Genomic DNA, 23,258 nt, shown 5'->3' with positions numbered 1-23,258 from the left:
TCGGACTTCGTTAAATTTTATGTACGTAAATATTTTTTATACCGAATATCTTTTATTTCACTGATTGTTTTTTCTTTTCAGCTTATATCGTTGAGGAAGTAGAAGAGCCCTCTTTTGAATACGTACCTGACCCACTCGCCTTGTCACTGTCCCCTCCTCATTCCTATAGTGGACCACCGTCACTTATCCCTCAGTCATTACTTGAGCAGTCAATATCCTTGCTTGAAGAATGCCTTAGAAGTGGCGTCATTTTAGCTCAATTTGACCTATTATATCGGAGAAGACCTGGTTTAGCCATGACTGAATGTAAAAAACCAGAGAATATGAAGAAAAACAGATATGGTGATATCAATCCTTGTAAGTATTTTCTATAGTTATGGATCTTAAGCAAGTGTCAAACAGTTCGTGGTAACGAACTGTAGTAAGGAGCGACCCGGCTCAATAGTAAACGAAACTCTAAATAACGGAAGTTTGATGCTAAGATATACATCAAAAGAATCGGATTTTCATGCTGATTTTAAATATATTAGTTTCATCAAATTTGGTCTTTGTCATCAAAAGTTACGAGCCTGAGAAAATTTGTCTTATTTTAGAAAATAGGGGAAAACACACCCTAAAAGTCACAGAATCTTAACGAAAATCACACCATCGCATTCAGCGTATCAGAGACCCCTATAGCAAAGCTCCTATCTACAAAAATGTGGAATTTCGTATTTTTTGCCAGAAGACAAATCACGGGTGCGTGTTTATTTGTTTGTTTGTTTTTTTTATTTTTTTTTCTTCCAGGGGTCATCGTATCGACCAAGTGGTCCTAGAATGTTGCAAGAGGGCTCATTGTAACGGAAATGAAAAGTTCTAGTGCCCTTTTTAAGTGACCAAAAAATTGGAGGGCACCTAGGCCCCCTCCCACGCTCATTGTTTCTCCAAAGTCAACAGATCAAAATTTTGAGATAGCCATTTTGTTCCGCATAGTCAAAAACCATAATAACTATGTCTTTGGGAATGACTTACTCCCCCACAGTCCCTGGGGGAGGGGCTGCAAGTTACAAACTTCGACCAGTGTTTACATATAAAAATGGTTATTGGGAAGTGTACAGTCGTTTTCAGGGGATTTTTTTTTGGTTTTGGGGGGTGGAGCTGAGGGGAGGGGGCTATGTGGGAGGATCTTTCCTTGGAGAAATATGTCATGGGGGAACAGAAATTCAATGAAAAGGGCGTAGGATTTTCTAAAATTACTATAAAAAAAACAATGAAAAAATAAACATGGACAAATTCTTTCAATTTAAAGTAAGGAGTACCATTGAAACTTAAAACGAAAAGAGATATTACGCATATGAGGGGTTCTAAAAATACTTTAGCATAAAGAGCGAGGTATTTAGGACGAGATAAATACCTCGCTCTTTATGCTATAGTATTTTTAGTAATTTCTACTATTTATTCTACGGCCTTTCTGATTCAGGGGTCATTCTTAAAGAATCGGCACAAAACTTACGATTTAGTGTAAAGAGCGAGGTATTAACGAGGGTACAAACCCCATGATATACATAATAAAAATTTAAGAATATAAAAGTATGTTACGTAAGTTAATTCTTAAGTTACGTATATTTTTTACTAATAAAAAAATTCATTAAAAATTAAAATTTATAGTTGCCTTTTTGTGTAACCGAAAAATTGCATGGCAACTAGACCTCCTTCCCCATCCCATATTTCTCAAAATCGTCTGATCAGAACTAAGAGAAAGCCATTTAGCCAAAAAAGGAATTAAAATGTAAATTTCTTTTTAATAATTTATGTGTGGAGAGCCAAAATCAAACATGCATTAATTCAAAAACGTTCAGAAATTACATAAAAAAACTAGTTTTTCTAACTGAAAGTAAGGAGCGACATTAAAGCTTAAAACGAACAGAAATTACTCCGTATATGAAATGGGATGTCCCCTCCGCAATCCTTCGCTCTTTACGCTAAAGTTTGACTCTTTACCACAATTCTGCTTTTTAAAACAATTAAAAGCTTTAGCATAAAGAGCGAGGGATTGCGGAGGGGACAACCCATTTCATATACGGAGTAATTTCTGTTCGTTTTAAGTTTTAATGTCGCTCCTTACTTTCAGTTAGAAAAACTGGTTTTTTTATGTAATAACTTTTAAAAGTCCTTCTATACCGACATGCATAAAAGAGAAAAGGCTAGCTTCACTACGAATAAATAAAGAAAGGAAGTTCGAGAATGAATTTTTTAAGGCCAATAAAATACTGGACAAGCAAAGCGAATATTTCGACAGGAATTTTTTTTTTTAAATGTCTTCCCAATATTTTGGAGGGACGTTTGCATTTTATCAGCAAAATGTGAATAAAACAACTTGGATAAAAGCAAACTAATAAGACCAAACAACGAGGAAAGACAACAGGAAAAAACACAGATAAAACCCGAAATGTCCCGATGACCCGATGTCAGCGCGGGGCCCCTTCAAACGTGTGGTCTGATTGGGTCCAATCCCCTTTTATCCGGCCCTGGCTACGATAGTGTTAAACCTCTTTTCTTTAAGCTGGAAAGTTTCAAGATCAATAATTTGAGAATGATGATTGTGAGTAAATCATGGTAGTAGTATGGCGTGTATTTGTAATTAAAGATTTAAAATCCGCTTATTCTTATGACGTGAGGGTCAGAAGATAATTGTTGCAATATTCAATTATCTGTTTAAACTTATGATTGATACCGTGGGAATATTTTTCATGCGTAATGAGTTTGTTACATTAGTTTAACCTTCTTTTTTGCACCTTTATGTTTTAATATCATGAAATTTGCCGGTCTCTTTTTGTATCCTGTGCTAGTACTTGGTAAAGTAGGCGTGGGTATTTCAATAAGGCGAATCTAAGGGAATTAGTGGAACTCGGAGAGGTGAAAAATAGGTCAGAATTGTAAGATTGTAGTTGCTGCTTGAACTGTATGGCCTCAAGTTTGCTTAGTTCGATCAATATCGTCTACTGTATCTGACCTTGATAGAACCTCTGTCTTTGATTTGAACCTCGTTTTAGAAAGAAAAAATAAATTAAGATATATATATATATATATATATATATATATATATATATATATATATATATATATATATATATATATATATATATCCCTTCAGAAATATATAAGTTACGCAAAACCTGCAACTATTGTATTTTTCTTTATTTTTAAGTCGTGTGGTGGTAAATCTGTAGTTTCAACTAAATTGAGGAATCCTGGAGTAAAGTCATTCCTCCTTTTTTTCTTTTACAGAATCATAATTTTCATACGATTTGCATTCTTGTGGGAGGTGATCGACATTTTTGCATTTTTTGTATTAACTTCCTTGTTGATTGAAGCTAAAATAACTCGATCCTTCATTAAATTGAAACTCTGTTTAGACGAACATTCTCCAAATACATCCTCAATTAAATTGCCACTGGAAATTGTTCTTAAGAAGAGTTTTAATTCAATTTCATTAAGAAGAGTTTTAAGGAAGATGTCCATTTCCCAGTTCAAGGATGTACTTGCAAATACTTCCTGTTCAGGGTCAACCCGCATATTTTTCTCAAAGGAAATATGTTTGAAATACTTCCAAAGATGAGATTTTTTTGAGATCCAAAGACAAAGATTTTTTTATTGTAATTTGAGTGTTTCACTGAGGATCGTTCGGGGTTGAATTGGTAAATACTGTCGAAAACTCTTCAGTTTCGTTCTTCAAACACCGACACTGTTCTTCTAACCGCTTGTGTCTTTGCTCTTCATTTTCATTTTTGACTCGTTCAGATTCTCGGCGTGGCTTGTCTTCTAACAACACTTGACTTTTATTCTTCATTTTAGATTTTGATTACTTTAGACAATTTTCGCAATGTCCTTTGCTTTAATTGCCCATATTGTTTTTGTCTCATTTTACGTTCCAGGTTAATTTTCACTCATTGTGAATTAAATGTGTTTTTGCTGTTCTCTTGGCCTTTTCACGTAGAATAAATAGTTGAATATACTAGAAATACTTTAGCGCAAGGAGCAAGGTATTATGGATGAGACGAAACCCCCTAATATATACGTAATATTTTTGTTCGTTTTAAGTTTTAATGCTGCTCATTACTTCCAGTTGAATTTTTTTTTAATTTATTTTCTCATTTTATTTTTTTTTAAATTATGCTGGAAAATTGTGCGCCCTCTTTATGGAAATTCTCTTCCATCATGATAAATTCCTCCATGTAAAGATCCTCTCCGGTCCCCCTACCCTCCCCAACGCGAAAAAATCCCCCTGTAAACGTTTGTACAATTCATAATATCCATTACTGTATGTAAACAATGGTCAAAGTTTATAACTTGCAGCCCCTACCCCGGGGAATGTGGGGGGATGCAATCGTCCCCAAAGACGTGTGTTATTAGGTTTTCGAATAAGCTGAACAGAATGGCTATCTCAAAGTTTTGATTCGGTGACCTAGGGGAAAAATTTGTGTGGGAGGGGGCCTAGGTGCCCTCCAATTTTTTCGGTCACTTAAAAAGGGCACTGGAACTTTTAATTGAACTTTTGAAGGTATTTTTCATGTTTGAACTAGAACATCAAAATTATAGCTCAGGCACCATAAATGTTTTGCAGTTTACAAAATAACTATAGCGATTCTTAACTGGCATATGCTGCAATGTACTTTTTTTTCTTTTAGAATAACAACATTTGTAGATATGCTTTTTTTCAACTTCGAAATCTTTTTAAGGACTATGAAATGAAAATAATATGACGTGGAACTCCACGTCAACGAAGCTTCAAACTTTTGATTTTCTTTTTTAAGATTTTTGGATTGTTTTAAGTCCAGTTTTTTTGCTCTTTAAGCAATTTAAGGTAAGCTTTTCCATGCATTAAAATCTTCAGTTTTTCCAGGTAGGGGTGAGAAGTGTGACAGCGTCATTGCATTACTGAGGTATTTAAAAATGACGTCACTCACATAACTTTTCTTCTAAAATCAAGGCTCTTGACAAATTTTTTTAAACTTATGACCCATCTAGACTGTGCTGTTAGGCCAAAATTTCGCCGAATGCCAATTTTCTAGAAAAAATATGGAGCCGTTTTCGAGAAAAAAAAAAAAACGTTGTTGTAGTTGTAGCTGCAACTTAGTAAGAGGGGAATCATGGTTGCAGCTCTACCTGTAACCTAGAAAAGTTTAATTACATAAATGATCGATATTTTTCATTTTAACTTAAATAAAGGATTCATATATTCTACAGTAAAGAACGGGTAAGTAAAGCCCATAATAACTGAAAACTGCTAAAAGAATACAAGTTTGCAATAAAATCTTACTTTCCTAGAAACCAGTATCATCCATTTAAAATTAACAGAGCAAGTTGCCCCGGGTGAGCAATGAACTCACGACCTTAGGACTATGAGACTTACCCTCTGCCGACTAGCCACCGAGGCTTTTATTTTATGAAAGATTATTTACTTTGAAAAGATATCGAAAGAGTAGGCTTGCAGGGGGGAAATATCCAAGTTATAATAAAGAACGAACACCAGCGACAGCCTGATTCTTTAAAGTTTGTATCTTACTATTCAAAATAAGAAAAGCTATCGACTTTTTCTTGTTTGTAAACAGGGTTGCAGCGGTAGCTAACAACATAGTAAGAGAAGATCACCTCTGATAGTAAAAGTAAAATACCCCATAACTGATGAACACAATGACTTAATTGATGAACACTGTTTTTTAATAAATCTAAATTGAAGTTCTCAGGCCTCAGGGATAAGTTCTCTTAAATATTTATTGTAGTAAGTATGAAGGCACCAGACCCTCAAGCTCCTAACCGGCGTGCTGATCTCCGTTTCATGGCCCTTCAGCCAGGAAGTGCAATGGGGGATTGGGGCCAGCCATCCTATTCTTTCGCACATCCTTCCCGCTTACATTCCCCAGATTTCTCCAGGTACCCATTTAGAGCTAGGTCGACTCTGGCTGAGCTTACAAAGTCACCCATTGACACTGTCCCAAATTAAGTAACTGACTACGACAGGTATCGAACCCGTGCCCCTTGGACAAAGAATTTTCAAACCTGCGTGCCAAATATTACCTAATAGTAAAATTATTTTCCATGTTAGCCCAAGTTCAAAAATCTTTTTTTCCTGTGACCCGAGTTCAACTCTCGGTGGAGCCTTTACGTAACTTCTTGCTTGCTTATACTACTATGTAGGTTTATACCGTAATTTTTTCTTTTCAAACTTAAATTAATCACCATGGTCGTTCTTTACCATAAACTAGCTACTGCAGCATCCCAGGTCTTCGCTAGAAATTTTTTCATTTACTTTGGGCAACAAACAGTTCGTTCTTTAATATAACAAATAGGAAAAGGCTTGCGGCTTTTTTAGCTTGAATAGTAAGTGACGAATTTCAGAGAATCAAGCAAGTAAGTGAGTAAAATATTGCACCATACCTTAGTAATTATAATACTACCACTAAGTCCAAGGTTACTACTATTAATCAATATTTCAGTAAGTATGAGGTAGCGTTCGTTCTTTATTTTAGAGTTTAGTATAAACTATTTTAATATTAAGATTTGCAAAGGGTGTGTGGCGCAGTGGATATTGTGTTGGAAGTTTACGCTGAAGGCCGTAGGATTTAATTGCTACCGCGAGCAATGTTCACACATTTATCAATTCAAAGTCTAAACAGAACTTTTATTAATGACTGCTACATGAGATCTAGCTGACTGACACCATTTACGATGAAATTAAGATTTATAAAATTATAAAGAACTAGCTGTTGGGGTGGCGCTTCGCCCACCCCAACCGGGACACCAGGACACAAATGACGACCGGGACACCGGGACAGAGGGAATATAAATGACGACCGGGACACTCAAAGAGAAATTACAGACTGGGATATCGGGACACAAATGACGACCGGGACACAGGAAATATAAATGACAACCAGGACACATGGACACACCTACAACGGGGACACCGGGGGCACAGGGGGGTATGTAAATGAAGAAGGGGACACAGGGAATGTTCGATTAGCAATCACCATCAACAAAGCTCAAGGGCAATCTTTAGAAAAATGCGGTATAGATCTGAATCCGGATTGTTTTCCCATGGACAATTATTATGTTGCATGTTCAAGAGTTGGTAAACCTGCCAATCTATTTATATGGACAGACAATGGGACAGCAAAGAATGTTGTATATTCGCAAGTTTTACGTACTTAAATATATATATATATATATATATATATATATATATATATATATATATATATATATATATATATATATATATATATATATATATATATTCACAGGTGGGACACAGGGACACAACTACAATGGCGCGTAACGACTTACGCGCGCCACCCCAACACCTAGTTGGTGGGGGCGCTTCGCGCCCCCCAAGCCCCCCCGCGCGCGTAAGTCGTTACGCGCCATATTAGTTACGCGCCATTGTAGTTGTGTCCCTGTGTCCCACCTGTGAATATATATATATATATATATATATATATATATATATATATATATATATATATATATATATATATATATATATATATATATATATATATATATTTAAGTACGTAAAACTTGCGAATATACAACATTCTTTGCTGTCCCATTGTCTGTCCATATAAATAGATTGTCAGGTTTACCAACTCTTGAACATGCAACATTTAATTGTCCATGGGAAAACAATCCGTATTCAGATCTATATCGCATTTTTCTAATGATTACCCTTGAGCTTTGTTGATGGTGATTGCTAATCGAACATTCCCTGTGTCCCCTTCTTCATTTATATATCCCCCTGTGCCCCCGGTGTCCCCGTTGTAGGTGTGTCCCTGTGTCCTGGTTGTCATTTATATTTCCTGTGTCCCGGTCGTCATTTGTGTCCCGATATCCCAGTCTGTAATTTAACTTTGAGTGTCCCGGTCGTCATTTATATTCCCTCTGTCCCGGTGTCCCTGTCGTCATTTGTGTCCTGGTGTCCCGGTCTGTAATTTCTCTTTAAGTGTCCCGGTCGTCATTTGTGTCCCGATATCCCAGTCTGTAATTTCTCTTTGAGTGTCCCGGTCGTCATTTATATTCCCTCTGTCCCTGTGTCCCGGTCGTCATTTGTGTCCCGGTGTCCCGGTCTGTAGTGTCATCTTATAATGACGTCATATGCAAAGCCTTATATGCTTATAATGACGTCAAATGCAAACCCACAAACAAACTAACATGCATATATACAACCGATTTATATGTATATACTAGCTGTTGGGGTGGCGCTTCGCGCCACCCCAACACCTAGTTGGTGGAGGCGCTTCGCCCCCCCAAGCCCCCCCGCGCGCGTAAGTCGTTACGTGCCATATTAGTTACGCGCCATTGTAGTTGTGTCCCTATGTCCAACCTGGGAATATAGATATATATATATATATATATATATATATATATATATATATATATATATATATATATATATATATATATATATATATCTATATATATAAAAATAAGTTGTTTGTCTGTCTGTCGACTGACGTCATGTTTGTGTGTCGACTGGCGTTATGTTTGTCGACTGACGTCATGATAAGGATTGAGCTGTATGTCGTCATGAAGTTGTTTGTCGTCTGACGTCATGTTTGTCGACTAACGAAACTACAGACCGGGACACAAATGACGTGTTATGTCTGTTATAACGTAATAGAGGCAGCAATCTTGACAGGGCCTTTTGAGGGTGAGGCTTTTCTTATTCCACGCATTCTCATGATTCCAATGGATCTGTCTTTTCAACCTAAAAGATTGCAATTCCCAATTGGATTAGCATATTTAGTTTTCAGTCCAGAACCACTAAAGCTATTATGTAAATATCAAAAATATTTATGTTGTCTGAGCAATAATTTTTAGTTTTTATTTCAAAATAGAAAATTACCTGACAATTTTAGAATTATATCTATCTATATATATAAAAATAAGTTGTATGTCTCTGGATCAGGTGACGTCATGTTTCAGTGTCGACTGGCGTCATGAAGTTAGTTGTCGTCATTTTTGCTATGACGGTGACGTCATTAAATATATTTAAGACATATATGTTCACGTAGAAATCTATTAATGTTTAAGTTTAAAATGACTGATGAACTTACAATGGCAAAAGCCGATGAAGATGCTCAAAGAGTCTATGCCATAAAACTTCCTGCTGATAGAGAAATTCAGAAAAGAAAGCGTGCCGAGGAATCAAAAGAACAGCAAGGAAACAGGCTTGAGGCTAAAGAACGCAAAACCGCGCAGTTAGATGAAGATCCACCTGGACAGAGAGAATCAAAACATATCAAAACTGAAAATGATAGCGATGATGATTGGGTGCGGGATCTTGACTTGTATAAGGTCATCAATGCCTACCAGATTTTAGTTAAAAAAACAAAGGTTCGGCGATATGTATTTCATAGTGAAGCTGAAAAATAAAGAAGAAAAAGAAAACTGAAAAAAGAAAAAATGTAAAAAACTAAAAAATACTAAAAAGAAAAAACACTCAAAGAGAAATTACAGACCGGGACACAAATGATGACCAGGACAGAGGGAATATAAATAACGACCGGGACACTCAAGGAGAAATTACAGACTGGGATACCGGGACACAAATGACGACCGGGACACAGGCAATATAAATGACGACCAGGACACAGGTATTTAAGAATATCGTTCAAAGACAAATTTTTAATTGTAAGAAGACCGTTGAAAGAGAAATTTCTAATTGTAAAATGACTGAAGAACCTACAATGGTAACACCCGAGGAAGCTGCTCAAAACGAATGTATTCACGCCGAAGTAGCTGAGTTGGTAAAGCGTTATGTTTCAGGTTCTAGGTCCGAGAGGCTCCAGGTTTGAACCTTGACTTTAGCATTAATACAAAAGAAGAAAAAAACTAAAAAAGGTAAAAACTACAAAAAAACTAAAAAGAAAATATATATATATATATATTTATATATATCATCTTTTCCACAAAAATAATAATTTAGTGCTTCTGCTTAAAAACAGCAATCGAATTGATGCCTCCCGATACGCAACTATCAACAAAGTGGCAATCGTTGTGGTCGGTGATCAGTTCTTACCTCGAGATAATATTCTTTATAGGCGAAACAATCAGTTGACAAGAATTGCTTAAACTCATCGATGCTACGATGCCCTACAATATCCTGACGAATATAAATGACGCCCGGGACACTCAAATAGAAATCACAGACTGAGACACCGGGACACGAATGACGACGGGGACACAGGGAATATAAATGACGACCCGGACACAGGGACACAACTACAACGGGGACGCCGGGGGGCACAGGGGGATATATAAATGACGACGGCAACAAAGGAAATGGTCGATTAGCAATCACCATCAACAAAGCTCAAGGGCAATCAATAGAATCATGAGGTATAGATCTGAATACGGATTGTTTTCCCATGGACCATTATGCGTTGCATGTTCAAGAGTCGGTAAACCTGACAATCTATTTATGTGCACAGACGATGGGACAGCAAAGAATGTTGTATATTCGCAAGTTTTACGTAGTTAAAAACATATATATATATATATATATATATATATATATATATATATATATATATATATATATATATATTCACAGGTGGGACATAGGGACACAACTACAATGGCGCGTAACTAATATGGCGCGTAACGACTTACGCGCGCGGGGGGGCTTGGGGGGGCGCGAAGCGCCCCCACCAACTAGGTGTTGGGGTGGCGCGAAGCGCCACCCCAACAGCTAGTATATATATATATATATATATATATATATATATATATATATATATATATATATATATATATATATATATATATATACATATATATATATATATATATATATATGTATATATATATATATATATATATATATATATATATATATATATATATATATATATATATATATATATGTATATATATATATATATATATATATATATATATGTATATATGTATATATATATATATATATATATATATATATATATATATATATATATATATATATATATATATATATATATATATATATATATATATATATATATATATATATATATATATATATATATATATATATATATATATATATATATATATATATATATATATATATATATATATATATATATATGTATATATATATATATATATATATGTTTCTAACTACGTAAAACTTGCGAATATACAACATTCTTTGCTGTCCCATTGTCTGTGCATATAAATAGATTGTCAGGTTTACCGACTCTTGAACATGCAACATATAATGGTCCATGGGAAAACAATCCGTATTCAGATCTATACCTCATGATTCTAATGATTGCTCTTGAGCTTTGTTGATGGTGATTGCTAATCGACCATTCCCAGTGTCGCCGTCGTCATTTATATATTCCCCTGTGCCCCCCGGCGTCCCCGTTGTAGTTGTGTCCCGGTCGTCATTTATATTCCCTGTGTCCCGGTCGTCATTGGTGTCCCGGTGTCCCAGTCTGTGATTTATCTTTGAGTGTCCCGGGCGTCATTTATATTCCTTGTGTTCCGGTGTCCCGGTGTCCCGGTCTGTATATACATTCGTTTTTGAATTGGTCTTTTTTTTAGTTTTTAGTTTTTTACCTTTTTTTTGTTTTTTTAGTTATACCTCATGATTCTAATTATTGCCCTTGAGCTTTGTTGATGGGGATTGCTAATCGAAAGCGCCCCCACCAAGCCCCCCCCGCGCGCGTAAGTCGTTACGCGCCATATTAGTTACGCGCCATTGTAGTTGTGTCCCTATGTCCAACCTGGGATATATATATATATATATATATATATATATATATATATATATATATATATATATATATATATATATATATATATATATATATATATATATATATATATATATATGTTTTTGTTTTTAACTAAGTAAAACTTGCGAATATACAACATTCTTTGCTGTCCCATTGTCTGTGCATATAAATAGATTGTCAGGTTTACCGACTCTTGAACATGCAACATATAATGGTCCATGGGAAAACAATCCTTATTCAGATCTACACCTCATGATTCTAATGATTGCCCTTGAGCTTTGTTGATGGTGATTGCTAATCGACAATTCCCTGTGTCGCCGTCGTCATTTATATATTCCCCTGTGCCCCCCGGCGTCCCCGTTGTAGTTTTGTCCCGGTCGTCATTTGTGTCCCGGTGTTCCAGTCTGTGATTTCTCTTTGAGTGTCCCGGGCGTCATTTATGTTCCTTGTGTCCCGGTGTCCCGGTCGTCATTTGTGTCCCGGTGTTACCTTTTTTTTAGTTTTTTTAGTTATACCTCATGATTCTAATGATTGCCCTTGAGCTTTGTTGATGGTGATTGCTAATCGAACATTCCCTGTGTCCCCGTCGTCATTTATATATCCCCCTGTGCCCCCCGGCGTCCGCGTTGTAGTTGTGTCCCTGTGTCCCGGTCGTCATTTATATTCCCTGTGTCCCGGTCGTCATTTGTATCCCGGTGTCCCGGTCTGTATATACATTCGTTTTTGAAATGGTATATGATGAAATAAATTTTTGTGTTTTTCCCCTTTTTTTCTTTTTAGTTTTTTTTTATTTTTATTTTTTTAGTTTTGTTTTTCCCCTTTATTTTTCATTTTTTTCCTTTTTTCTTTTTTTTCTTTTTTTTTCTTTTTAGTTTTTTTTGTAGTTTTTACCTTTTTTTTAGTTTTTTTAGTTTTTTTTTTACTTATGTCCTGGTCGTCATTTATACTCCCTGTGTCCCGGTCGTCATTTGTGTCCCGGTGCTTTGTTGATGGTGATTGCTAATCGAACATTCCTTGTGTCCCGGTCGCTTTCTCTTTGAGTGTCCCGGTCGTCATTTATATTCCCTATGTGCCGGTGTCCCGGTCGTCATTTGTGTCCCGATGTCCCGGTCTGTAATTTCGTCAGTCGAAAACATGACGTCAGTCAACACACAAACATGACGTCACCCGACAGACAGACCCACACATCCACAGACAACTTATTTATATATATATATAGATATATAGATATAGTTTCTTTTTTAGTTATTTTCTTTTTTAGTTTTTTCTTTTCTTAGTTTTTTTCTTTTTTAGTTTTTCTTTTTTTTAGTTTCTTCTTTTTATTCATTTGTTTTCTTCAATTTGTCAATGTTCATTCTAACATTGACGCTTGGAAAAATCTTTACGTGCCAAGCATGCTAAAGCTCAACAATTTATATTAAACCTCTAACTTTTGAGTATCTGTTTTAAGGTTTTCGAATTACTTTAATCTATTGTCAAAATACATTGAAATATTTGTGCAAATCCCAGTTTTTTTAGTTTTTTCTTTTTTTTAGTTTTTAGCTTTTAATAGTTTTTTTTTCTTTTTAGTTTTTTACCTTTTTTATTTTTTTAGTTTTTTAGGGTTTTTCTTTTTAGGTTTTTTAATTTTTTAGCTTTTTCAATTTTTTCTATTTTTTAGTTTTTTCTTTTTTTAGTTTTTTTCTTTCTAGTCTTTTTTTTAGTTTTTTACCTTTTTTCTTTTTTCAGTTTTATTTTTTCAGTTGGTGACATTCTATCTTTTTCAATGTTTTTCAATTTGTCAATCTTCATTCTAACATTGACAGTTGGAAAATCTTCACTTCACGGGCCAAGCATGCTAAAGCTCAACAATTTATAATAAACCTCAAATATTTTAAGTATCTGTTTAAAGGTTTTCGAATTACTTTAATCTATTGTCAAAATATTTTGAAATATTTATGCAATTCCCAGTTTTTACATTTTTAGTTTCAGTTTTCTTTTTCTTCTTTATTTCTCAGACGTAAATACATATCGCCAAACCTTTGATTTTTTAACTAAAATCTGGTAGGCATTGATGACCTTATCCAAGTCAAAATTCCAAACCCAATCATCATCGCTATCATTTTCAGTTTTGATACCTCTTGACTCTCGCTGTCCAGGTTGATCTTCATCTAACAGCGCGGTTTTGCGTTCTTTAGCCGTAAGCCTTTTGGCATTAACTCTTTGAGCAGCTTCCTCGGCTGTTTCTTCTGCCATTGTAGGATTTGGTAACATTCTATCTTTTTCCATGTTTTCCAATTTGTCAATGTTCATTCTAACATTGACAGTTGGAAAATCTTCACGTGCCAAGCATGCTAAAGCTCAACAATTCATAATAAACTTCAAAATTTTAAGTATCTGTTATAAGGTTTTCGAATTACTTTAATCTATTGTCAAAATATATTGAAATATTTATGCAATTCCCAGTTTTTCCCTTTTTAGTTCCAGTTTTCTTTTTCTTCTTTATTTTTCAGACGTAAATACATATCGCCGAACCTTTGTTTTTATAACTAAAATCTGGTAGGCATTGATGACCTTATCCAAGTCAAAATCCCAAGCCCAATCATCATTGCTATCATTTTCAGTTTTGATACGTTTTGACTCTCGCTGTCCAGGTTGATCTTCATCTAACTGCAGGGTTTTGCGTTCTTTAGCCGTAAGCCTTTTGGCATTAACTCTTTGAGCAGCTTCCTCGGCTGTTTCTTCTGTCATTGTAGGATTTGGTAACATTCTATCTTTTTCAATGTTTTTCAGTTTGTCAGTGTTCATTCTAACATTGACAGTTGGAGAAATCTCCACGTGCCAAGCTTGCTAAAGCTCAACAATTTATAATAAACCTCAAAATTTTAAGTATCTTTTTTAAGGTTTTCAAATTACATTAATCTATTGTCAAAATATGTCGAAATATTTATGCAATTCCCAGTTTTTACATTTAAACCCTCAACACAAAAATACATACAACTTATTTTTATATATAGATAAGATATAATCTGGCGTAACAGACATAGTGTAACAGACATAACACACAGACAACTTATTTTTATATATATAGATTAAGATCCATGGAATTAAGAGATCTAGTGGAAAATGGCATCACAAAATCTAAATATAAAAAAATGAAATTGTGTTTAATGTAATAGCAATTTTCAGTTAAACAGCAATCTACATACAGAACTAAACATTGGAGGATATGTGATCCGAACAGCGCTTTGGATTGTTTTAACGCTAACAACTCTAAAACATGATCCGGGTTGAAGCGGTGATGCCATTTTCCACTAGATCTCTTAATTCCGTGGATCTTAATTCTTTTAACTATAATTTCGAACTTTTAAAAAGGCTTCATCCAATATGCCTAAACCCTGGTTAGAAACAGGAAAAAGTCTACGGATATTTCTTCTTTGGTATAGTATGAAACGAATCTCAAAAAATCAGACAGCTAACTAAGTCCAATATATAAAATTGTTTGATCGTCTTTTAACATAACAAACAGCAAAAAGTCTACGGCTTTTTCTTAGCTTCAATAGTAATTATAATACAAAACAAACTCTAGTCCATAGTAACTAAAATATCTCGTTTGCAGCGGTAGATAGTAACCTAGTAAGAGACGATCACGTCCCAAACTAAGAAAAAATTGTAGTAAAGAACAAACTTTAACCCATAGTAACTGAAATATTGGGCATTTTCCAGCTTCCAGTGCTAGCTAGCAACCTAGTAAGAGACGATCACGTCCCAAACTAAGAAATACAATTGCCTGTAAATCGTAGGAAAGAACAAAGTAGAGAACGCCTTGTCCCTATTCCCTACATAGGAAAATTACCGTCTCTTGGCTTGAATAACGGGGAGAATCTACTGGTTTGAAAAACAAGAAAAGCTGCTTGAACTACAATATTCTGCATATTAGGGGCATCTTTTTTTCTTCATTCTTCTGCCTCAGCAAGTCTTGTTTGAATAGGTAACTAACAATCTAATAGACGATCCCGTCAAATACTAAGAAATGTAATAGCCCATAACTCGTGAAAATAGTGTCATTCATTGGTATCAAGGCCATAGAGCTATCAGAAACCTAGTAAAAAACAAAGCACAGCATTCACTGGAGTTGCTTAGCCTCTTGATTAAAAAATATACAGTAAAGTACGACTTCTAGAAAGAACTGCCTGTTTGTTCTTCGTGTTTATAACCATTTATTATAGTAAAAAAAAAAAAAACAACTCTTGCAATTGTCACTTTTTGTAAAATTGTCGATGAGGAATGTTTTGAAAATTTTTTCAAATGAGAAAAATTTCTCATCTGGCACTGCTTCAGTAATAGCAATTATAATTTCGATTTTATATATAAGATCCACATTGTCCATTTTAATTGGGAACTATGTAAGTTTCATCGTCATCGTGGTTGCAGAGAGAGCTTAAACTCAGTAAAGAACAAACCTTGGCATATAGTAACCAAAAGTAACCTTGGCATATAGTAACCAAAAGAAAATAGAAGCATCTTTTGAAAGTTGCTTTTTGGGGGTATTTACATTAAAGAAAGAACTATAGCCAATAGTAATTGAAATATTTCAATAAGTGATTATGTACATGATGATACGACAAATGCTTTTCTTTCTGCAAAATAGTTCAAGAAAAATATATTTTGATTATGTATTTCGCTGGTTAGTCGTTTTTGCAGTGGCATGTTTGCAGCTCAACCTTCAATCATTTAATATAGAGGATCCTCTGTAATTAATTGTAAAATAAGTTTTTTGTAGTTTTCATCGGTATCTTGGCTGCAGAGATTGCTGATTAGCGTTTAAAGACAAAAAAAGTGACTGCAACCACTATATTTTGCATCGACGGCATCTTCTTTTTCTTTCCGTCTTTTTCTGCAGCTATCAAGGCACTGGAATATAATAGAGAGCTTTTTATTGCTCATTTTATAGGAAATTGCTGAATTTAGAAACCCTTTGTAATTACAAAAATAATTAAAAAATTTTTTTTCGAAAAACTGCATTTTCGTTGGAGTAACGAATGTACATACAAAGAACAAAACAAGATTTCATTTTTAACCGCATAAAGAATGGGTATAATTCTTTATAAATTCTGCTTATGGAAGTTTCGTCGGTATCATTGTTAGAGCGATCGCTCAAACCAAGTAAGTTAAAAATCGTGACATATAGTATTTAAAATTTTATAAAGGTCCTGTATAGTTCAATGTAAATGTGGATATCGGTTTAACATAAATAATCTGTATAGTTAAACGGGGATTATGTAAGTTTCATCGGTATCATGGTTGCAGACACACATTAAACCTAGTAAAGAAGAAACCACGGCATGCAGTAACTAAAAGTTAATATAATACAAGTATCTTTTGAAGAAATGCCTTTTTTCGATATTGTGCCATATTTAACTTTCGTAGATGTCTGATTTTTTTTTTAGGTTTATTTTTTACTGTTTCGAAGAAAAAGCTGTGGATTTTTCCTGTTTGTTTGTTCTGAATGACGCATGTTTAAAATACCCTGGCTAAATTTGTGATGGGGGGATGTGGGCACGCTGTCTAAAGATTTCCTGAATTTCATCAACTCTTTTACCTTTCGTTTCTGGAACATAAATAGAGGCCAATATTCCTGACACTGTTAAAGAGGCCGTATACAATAAGAATACAAAAGGCCCGAGTAGGCTTTTCAGTTTCATAAAAGACAAGCTAACCACTACTCTTGATAGTGATGTAGTTACCATGCCTATCCCTACTGCATGCGATCGATACTCTTGTGGGGCCATTTCGCTAATGATTATCAGGGGTATAGCACCAGGGCCTAGTGCAAATCCGATTATAAATATTCCAATAGACACAATCCCTAAATACTTTGTCCACTCGTAAATAGGCTGCAGGGAAAAGGAGAGTGCTACCATGGCAGTGGTTGTGGCCATTATGATGATGCCAGAAAGAAGAAGTTTCTTTCTGCCGACTTTATCAATTAGGAAGACTGAGATTATTGTTACAGCTAAGTTGATAACCAACAAGGTTATTGTAGTGATTTGTGACTCAAATTGCCCAAAGCCAGCTTCCTGAATAATAAATGTTGAGTAGTGCATGAAAGAAGCAATGCCTGAAAATTGCTGGGATATCGTCAGCAGAACCCCGATCATTGTCTGTTGTTTAAGAACAGGATCAGTAAACAAATTGGTCAGTGTAACGGCAGATGCATTTTGACTGTCATTTTGCTCTTTTTTTAGCTCCTGAAATTCATCCTCGATATCCTTAGTTCTTCTAAGCCATTCGAGTGATTTTCTTGCCTTTCTTTCATCATTTTTGGTTATCAGTAGATACTTTGGAGTTTCTTCAGAGAAAATTAAAGCTGGAACTTGTATCAGAATAAAGGCGATGGCAGTCAAGAACAAATAAGGCCAAAGGAGTTTTACACCCAGGATAGTCTCCATTCCAAGTATTCCTCCAAATAGCTGTGAAAAGACAAACATTACTCTTACTATGGCTGAAAATAAACCTCGTTTTTTTCTTGGTGCAGTTTCTTGGAGGTAAATGACACTGAGTCCCATCCCAATTCCAGCATTTACGCCAAGCAAGAATCTTCCAACCATTATGCATTCATATGAATTAACATAGTAACCTACCATTTCAAAAAAGATCCCAAAAAGGGCAAATAGATTATTGTACAGCAGGCCAAGTTTCCTTCCTATTCTAGCAAAAGATTGATTTAGCAAACCTCCAAATAAACTTCCCACAACATGCAGAACCACTATTATTGACCACAAAAATTCGATCCGATCTGTTGATGGTTTTGTGTTATATCGCTCAGTTTCTATGTCACTTATCCACTCTTTGATTATTTCTGCTGCCGGGTTGATTATGCCTACATTATAGCCAAACTGAAAACCAGAGCCAATGGCTGTACTTAAAACAATTAAGAATAATGTACTTGTCATAAAGTTGTCTTTATTCTTATTTGACAGTACATGATCTTTGGTATTTCTGTGATCAGTTGTCAACAAATATGTTACTGATGTTAAAATTGTGTTTTAAATCAGATTTTGATTTTAAGGCAATTCTATTTCTTTGAGTTTCTTGAAATATGTGAGTTCAAAATACTTTTGCATTTGCTTTTTAAAAGATATTAAGCTTATGCGTGTTTGAAACGTACAGTGGGAATAATCGAAACTTTTTTCTTATATTAATGTGGATATATCTTGAAGCTTAAATATCCCTGAGTTGAAATTCCACGTGAAATATATCTATCAGAAGCACTTTGCTACAATAAACATATTTAACCTCTTCCTTATCTCGTGGATTCCAAGTTTTTTTTTTTTTATTTGACAGCCGAAAATAATGGGCAAGCTTATTTGACCAGTTGTTTTCTAAGAATTGTAATTAATTTGGCCTTCTCATTTGATTCAAATCTCCAAAATAACTAATTATCAAAGCGAATCTTCTTGGTAAAAGGCCAGGTATCAATGATCAGTTTAGCTAATTAATCGTGCCTAAGTAACTAAAAAAAAGTTTTTAAAATAGAATAAAGTTTTACGAAAAACTGTGTTTTTCTATAGCACTGCAGTAGAAAATGTTATTAACATCTTACTGCGTGTGAAAGTAAAAATAGTATTTTTTAACATTCTAAAAAACATGGAATAGTAATGTAAAACGCAGTATTTTAGGGTTTTAATGAAAAATCTGATTTGTGAATTGAAACTAGAGTAACTCCTGAAAATTTCAAATAAAATAATCTGGTCTCATTTTTCAGTTCAAAATTATAATTGTCTCCTGGAACCAAACTTTTTTTGGTTTAACTCTTAAAGTACTTATCTGTATAACCATTGTCTTACGTTTCCATAGGAATTTTTTTTTTCATTTTAGTTTTCAGTTCATAATTGCTAAAGTTAGTATACAAAAAATTACTTATGGTGTCTGGGCAATAATTTTAATTTTTTAATTGAAACTAGAAAAATAGAAGTTTTGTTTAGAATTTAACTTGATAAGTGTGTAAAAATTGCCTGCGGCAGGAATTAAACTTTCGCATTAAAATTTGAACACGCTATCCGCTGCACCACGTAAGCTTTCAAGGATCCAATTCTGGATCCTTGTTTATGGTTTACTTAGTATAATAAGTATAATTAGTATAATTAGTACGAGTTTATGGTTTACTTAGTATAATAACCCGTATAAATTAATAGCCCAAATATAATAACCCATGACTTCTAAAAATAGAGTCAGATCAAAACAAGAAGGATACAATTAGAGAATTAGAGAATTAACAATTTGAAATACAGATAATTTTTAAATTAAAAATCTTTTAATTACCAAAGATAGTGAGAGCGTAATCTGGTTGTCTGAATTGGTTAAGTGGAAACTTACAGAGCCATTCATCAAAAATGCTATTCATCAAAAGTTACGAGCCTGAAAAAACTTGTCTGATTTTCAAAAAATACGGGGGGGGGGATACCCTCGAAAAGTCAAGAGATTTTGACTAGTCAATTTTGACTAAAAAATTGGTATATACAATACAGTGGTAACACAAGAATAGTGAGAGTGTAATCTGGTTGTCTGAATTGGTTAAGTAGAAACTTACAGAGCCATTTATATTTTTGGAAATATCTGAAAAATTGGGAATTATACTTTTAATGAGAAAATCCTTCTGAGCAGTTTTATAGTTTTTAGTAGATGCGGGTGCCAAATTGAAAAAAAGTACGGGAAAAATCAGCAAAAAACGCTTAAAACGTAAGATACTGACGACCTTAAAAACGTGCAGATTTCCTTTGAAGGATTAGTTTATTTTGGGAATCAACAGGTTGTCAGTGTTTGGATTTTTAACATACGAAAGTGTTGTCAGTTTTGGCTAGTTAGTTTTTCTAATTTAATGTCACGGTTCAACATTGCAACACTGAAAAAAAAGTGGTACTGCATTAAAAACAAAAGAAAAATCTGAGAAAATCACAGGTTTCAGAATGTAATTAGACCTTAGAAGCTTCCAGGGAACATAAAAGCTTTAATTTTGATGAATTTGGTTCTGTAAAATTAAATTGGTAATGCAACGCTCAGTAAACCAAATTTTCTGTTTTTATTTATATATTTTACTTATACAATGTATATTGAATCTCTGTGTGTTATCTTCATACAATTCACGTCGAACTTTCTGTGGCTTAGGACCGTCGGGTCTTGAGTCAGACTTTCAACATATGTATTAATTATGTATATAAACTGATACTTATATTATTTAATTTATTTGAAAGCTATGTTTGTTTAATATTCATGACATTTTTACAGAACCACTGTTTTAAAAGATCTTATACTATATTATCAGTTAGAGATTACAGCTCTATTACATGTGTTGACTAATATCGTAATTTGCGATTAGTTTAACCTTGGGCTCCTAATGGGATTTTTAAACCCTTCGTTAAGATCATTAACATTTCATATATATCTCACGCTCAAATATTAAAAAAAAGAAGCAAAAACATAATTAGGAAGAATTAGATAATGACGTTTATACAACTTCCTGTTAAAAATTTTAAATGATAAAATTTTAGGCTTGTTCTAATAAATTCAAATCACTTTTATCCTGATTCTATTCCTGATGCAAAAGAACCGCCCTAGCCGAGTGGCTGGTACGCTAGGCTTGAAGTCCTTTGTCTGTGCGGACAGGGGTTTGAGTCCTGGTGTCGCTTGTTTTTAGGTTTTGAACAGGGGTCAGTGGCGTGACTACAAGCTTCGCCAGAGTCGACCCAGCTCTAAATGTGTAAAAGGATAAATTTGGGGAAGGAAAACAGGAAGGATGAGTGAAAGCACAAAATGGCTCGTCCCTTCCATTGTATTTCCTGACTGAAGGGCCTTAAAACGGAAATCAGCATCGCCAGTAGAGACATTAAAGTCCAATGTCCTATTTTTACCTTTACTTTTTAAATCAGGCGCGATATGATCTTGCCTGGAAAGAAATAAGGAAGAAAAAAAGGAGTCCCTCTTTAAGGGAGTCCCTCTTTTATCTTTTCCCTTGTATCTCTCAATGTCTACCTTCCAAGTGCAGCTATTATTAAGTATTTTCGTATTATTTATGACGAAGAAAAATCCAGGAACATTTGGTAGGCTTAGTCCTCGAAGACGCAGGGGCTCCTTTTTGTAGTTGAAGAGCATTTCTGTGGGGTATAACTGAAAACAAACCTACAAAAACTTGGTGAACTATAAAGAAAATATACGAAATTTAAAAAAAGATCTCGAAATTCGTTGCTGAAGGAGCACAGATCCACTCACTCCGTCGGCACGTGTGCCTGCTTCAGACACCGTTTCTAAAAGAGAGTAAACTTATACGAGATTCCATAACTGACATAGGGACAAGATGAACACATTACTCCATCCTTTCTATTACACTCTTTCCAAATATAATAATAAATTCACTTTAAAATGCACCCTCCCCTTCTTATGGCTCCAATTATACCCCTAATAACGTGTTATCTATTACTTCAATATATTCATACGCTAGAGTTCCTACATTAAACTGATTATCTTCTCGATCTGGTGTTTGATTTGGAAAAGTGTATCATAACGGAAGGAAACGCGCTAACCTGATTAATAGAAACAGCCTGTATATTATAAAGTAAGAATTTCATTGCTGTAATATATCCTTTTTGTATATTAAAGGCCATCCCGGGGGGGGGGCGTATGCGGATACATTTGCGGTTGAACTCAGTTGGGCGTGGAGGAAGAGGGAAGTGCGGTAGCATCTCTCTAACCCAAGTAGTTTTATCTTGGAATTAACCTCAGGAGGGATTCTTTCTAACTTGTTTCACTGCATGCAGATAATGTATGACAAGGTAATTGCTCCATGACAAAATAAAAACAGTTCTATGGGGTTTTCAGAGATCTTATTTTTGATTTGTCCTAAGGATTTTTGCTATTGTTGTTTTTCATGATGTTGTACTTTTAATTTGTACTTGTAGCATGACTCAAGCATCTCAGCTCTCCCTGGCGTCCAGTAGCTCCTTCGTTGTAGTAAGTCAAGATTCTCGGTCGTTCACGAGTGGTTCGATCAATTTGAGCCAAGGCTTTTCCCATCTTCGTCCATACTTCTTGAAGTCACCGATTGTGTTTAGGTCAGTCTTGATGCAGGCGAGCCACGTTTTCTTCTGTCTCCCATGTCGCTATTTCCATCCTGGAAGAGGTGTACATCTGAGGGCCTTATTGACTAAGGTGTGGTGTACGTGGCGAGGTATATGGCCGAACCATCGGAGTCTTCTTTGTTTAATTATAGTGACCAAGTCAAACTGCTGATGGTAGATTTTGCAGAGTTCGTCATTGCTGACTCAATCACAGAATTTAATGTCAATGATCCTCCTTAGACATGAATGGTCAAATAAGTTGAGGGCTTGAATGTAGGATGCTTTCAGAGCCCACGTTTCACTGCCGTATAAAAAGACAGACCGAACAAGGGCCTGATATATTCTTATTCTTGTCTTCAGACGAACATTTTTCTGGTTC

General features: G+C 34.8%; 2 protein-coding genes across 2 annotated transcripts in view; one reads left to right on the top strand and one right to left on the bottom strand.

Moving 5' to 3' along the window:
• The window catches only part of LOC136027649 (tyrosine-protein phosphatase non-receptor type 4-like), a 195,024-nt gene that overhangs the window by 153,824 nt on the left and 17,942 nt on the right, over positions 1-23,258 (top strand). The window contains exon 13 of the mRNA XM_065705076.1: positions 82-357. Within this exon, the coding sequence (XP_065561148.1) occupies positions 82-357 (276 nt within the window). The remainder of the gene's footprint in view (positions 1-81; positions 358-23,258) is intronic.
• Positions 15,954-18,730, bottom strand: LOC136027650 (solute carrier family 2, facilitated glucose transporter member 1-like). The gene has a single exon (XM_065705077.1). It carries the CDS (start codon positions 18,719-18,721, stop codon positions 17,300-17,302), a length of 1,422 nt encoding a protein of 473 aa, XP_065561149.1. The 5' UTR covers positions 18,722-18,730; the 3' UTR covers positions 15,954-17,299.

The sequence above is a fragment of the Artemia franciscana genome, chromosome 5 (assembly GCF_032884065.1).
Source record: "Artemia franciscana chromosome 5, ASM3288406v1, whole genome shotgun sequence".
Taxonomy (NCBI): domain Eukaryota; kingdom Metazoa; phylum Arthropoda; class Branchiopoda; order Anostraca; family Artemiidae; genus Artemia; species Artemia franciscana.
This window is presented reverse-complemented; position numbering and strand designations above follow the sequence as displayed.

Excerpts from the sequence above, each read along its gene's own strand:
- LOC136027650 (XM_065705077.1), bottom strand. The coding sequence starts at position 18,721 with ATGACAAGTACATTATTCTTAATTGTTTTAAGTACAGCCATTGGCTCT.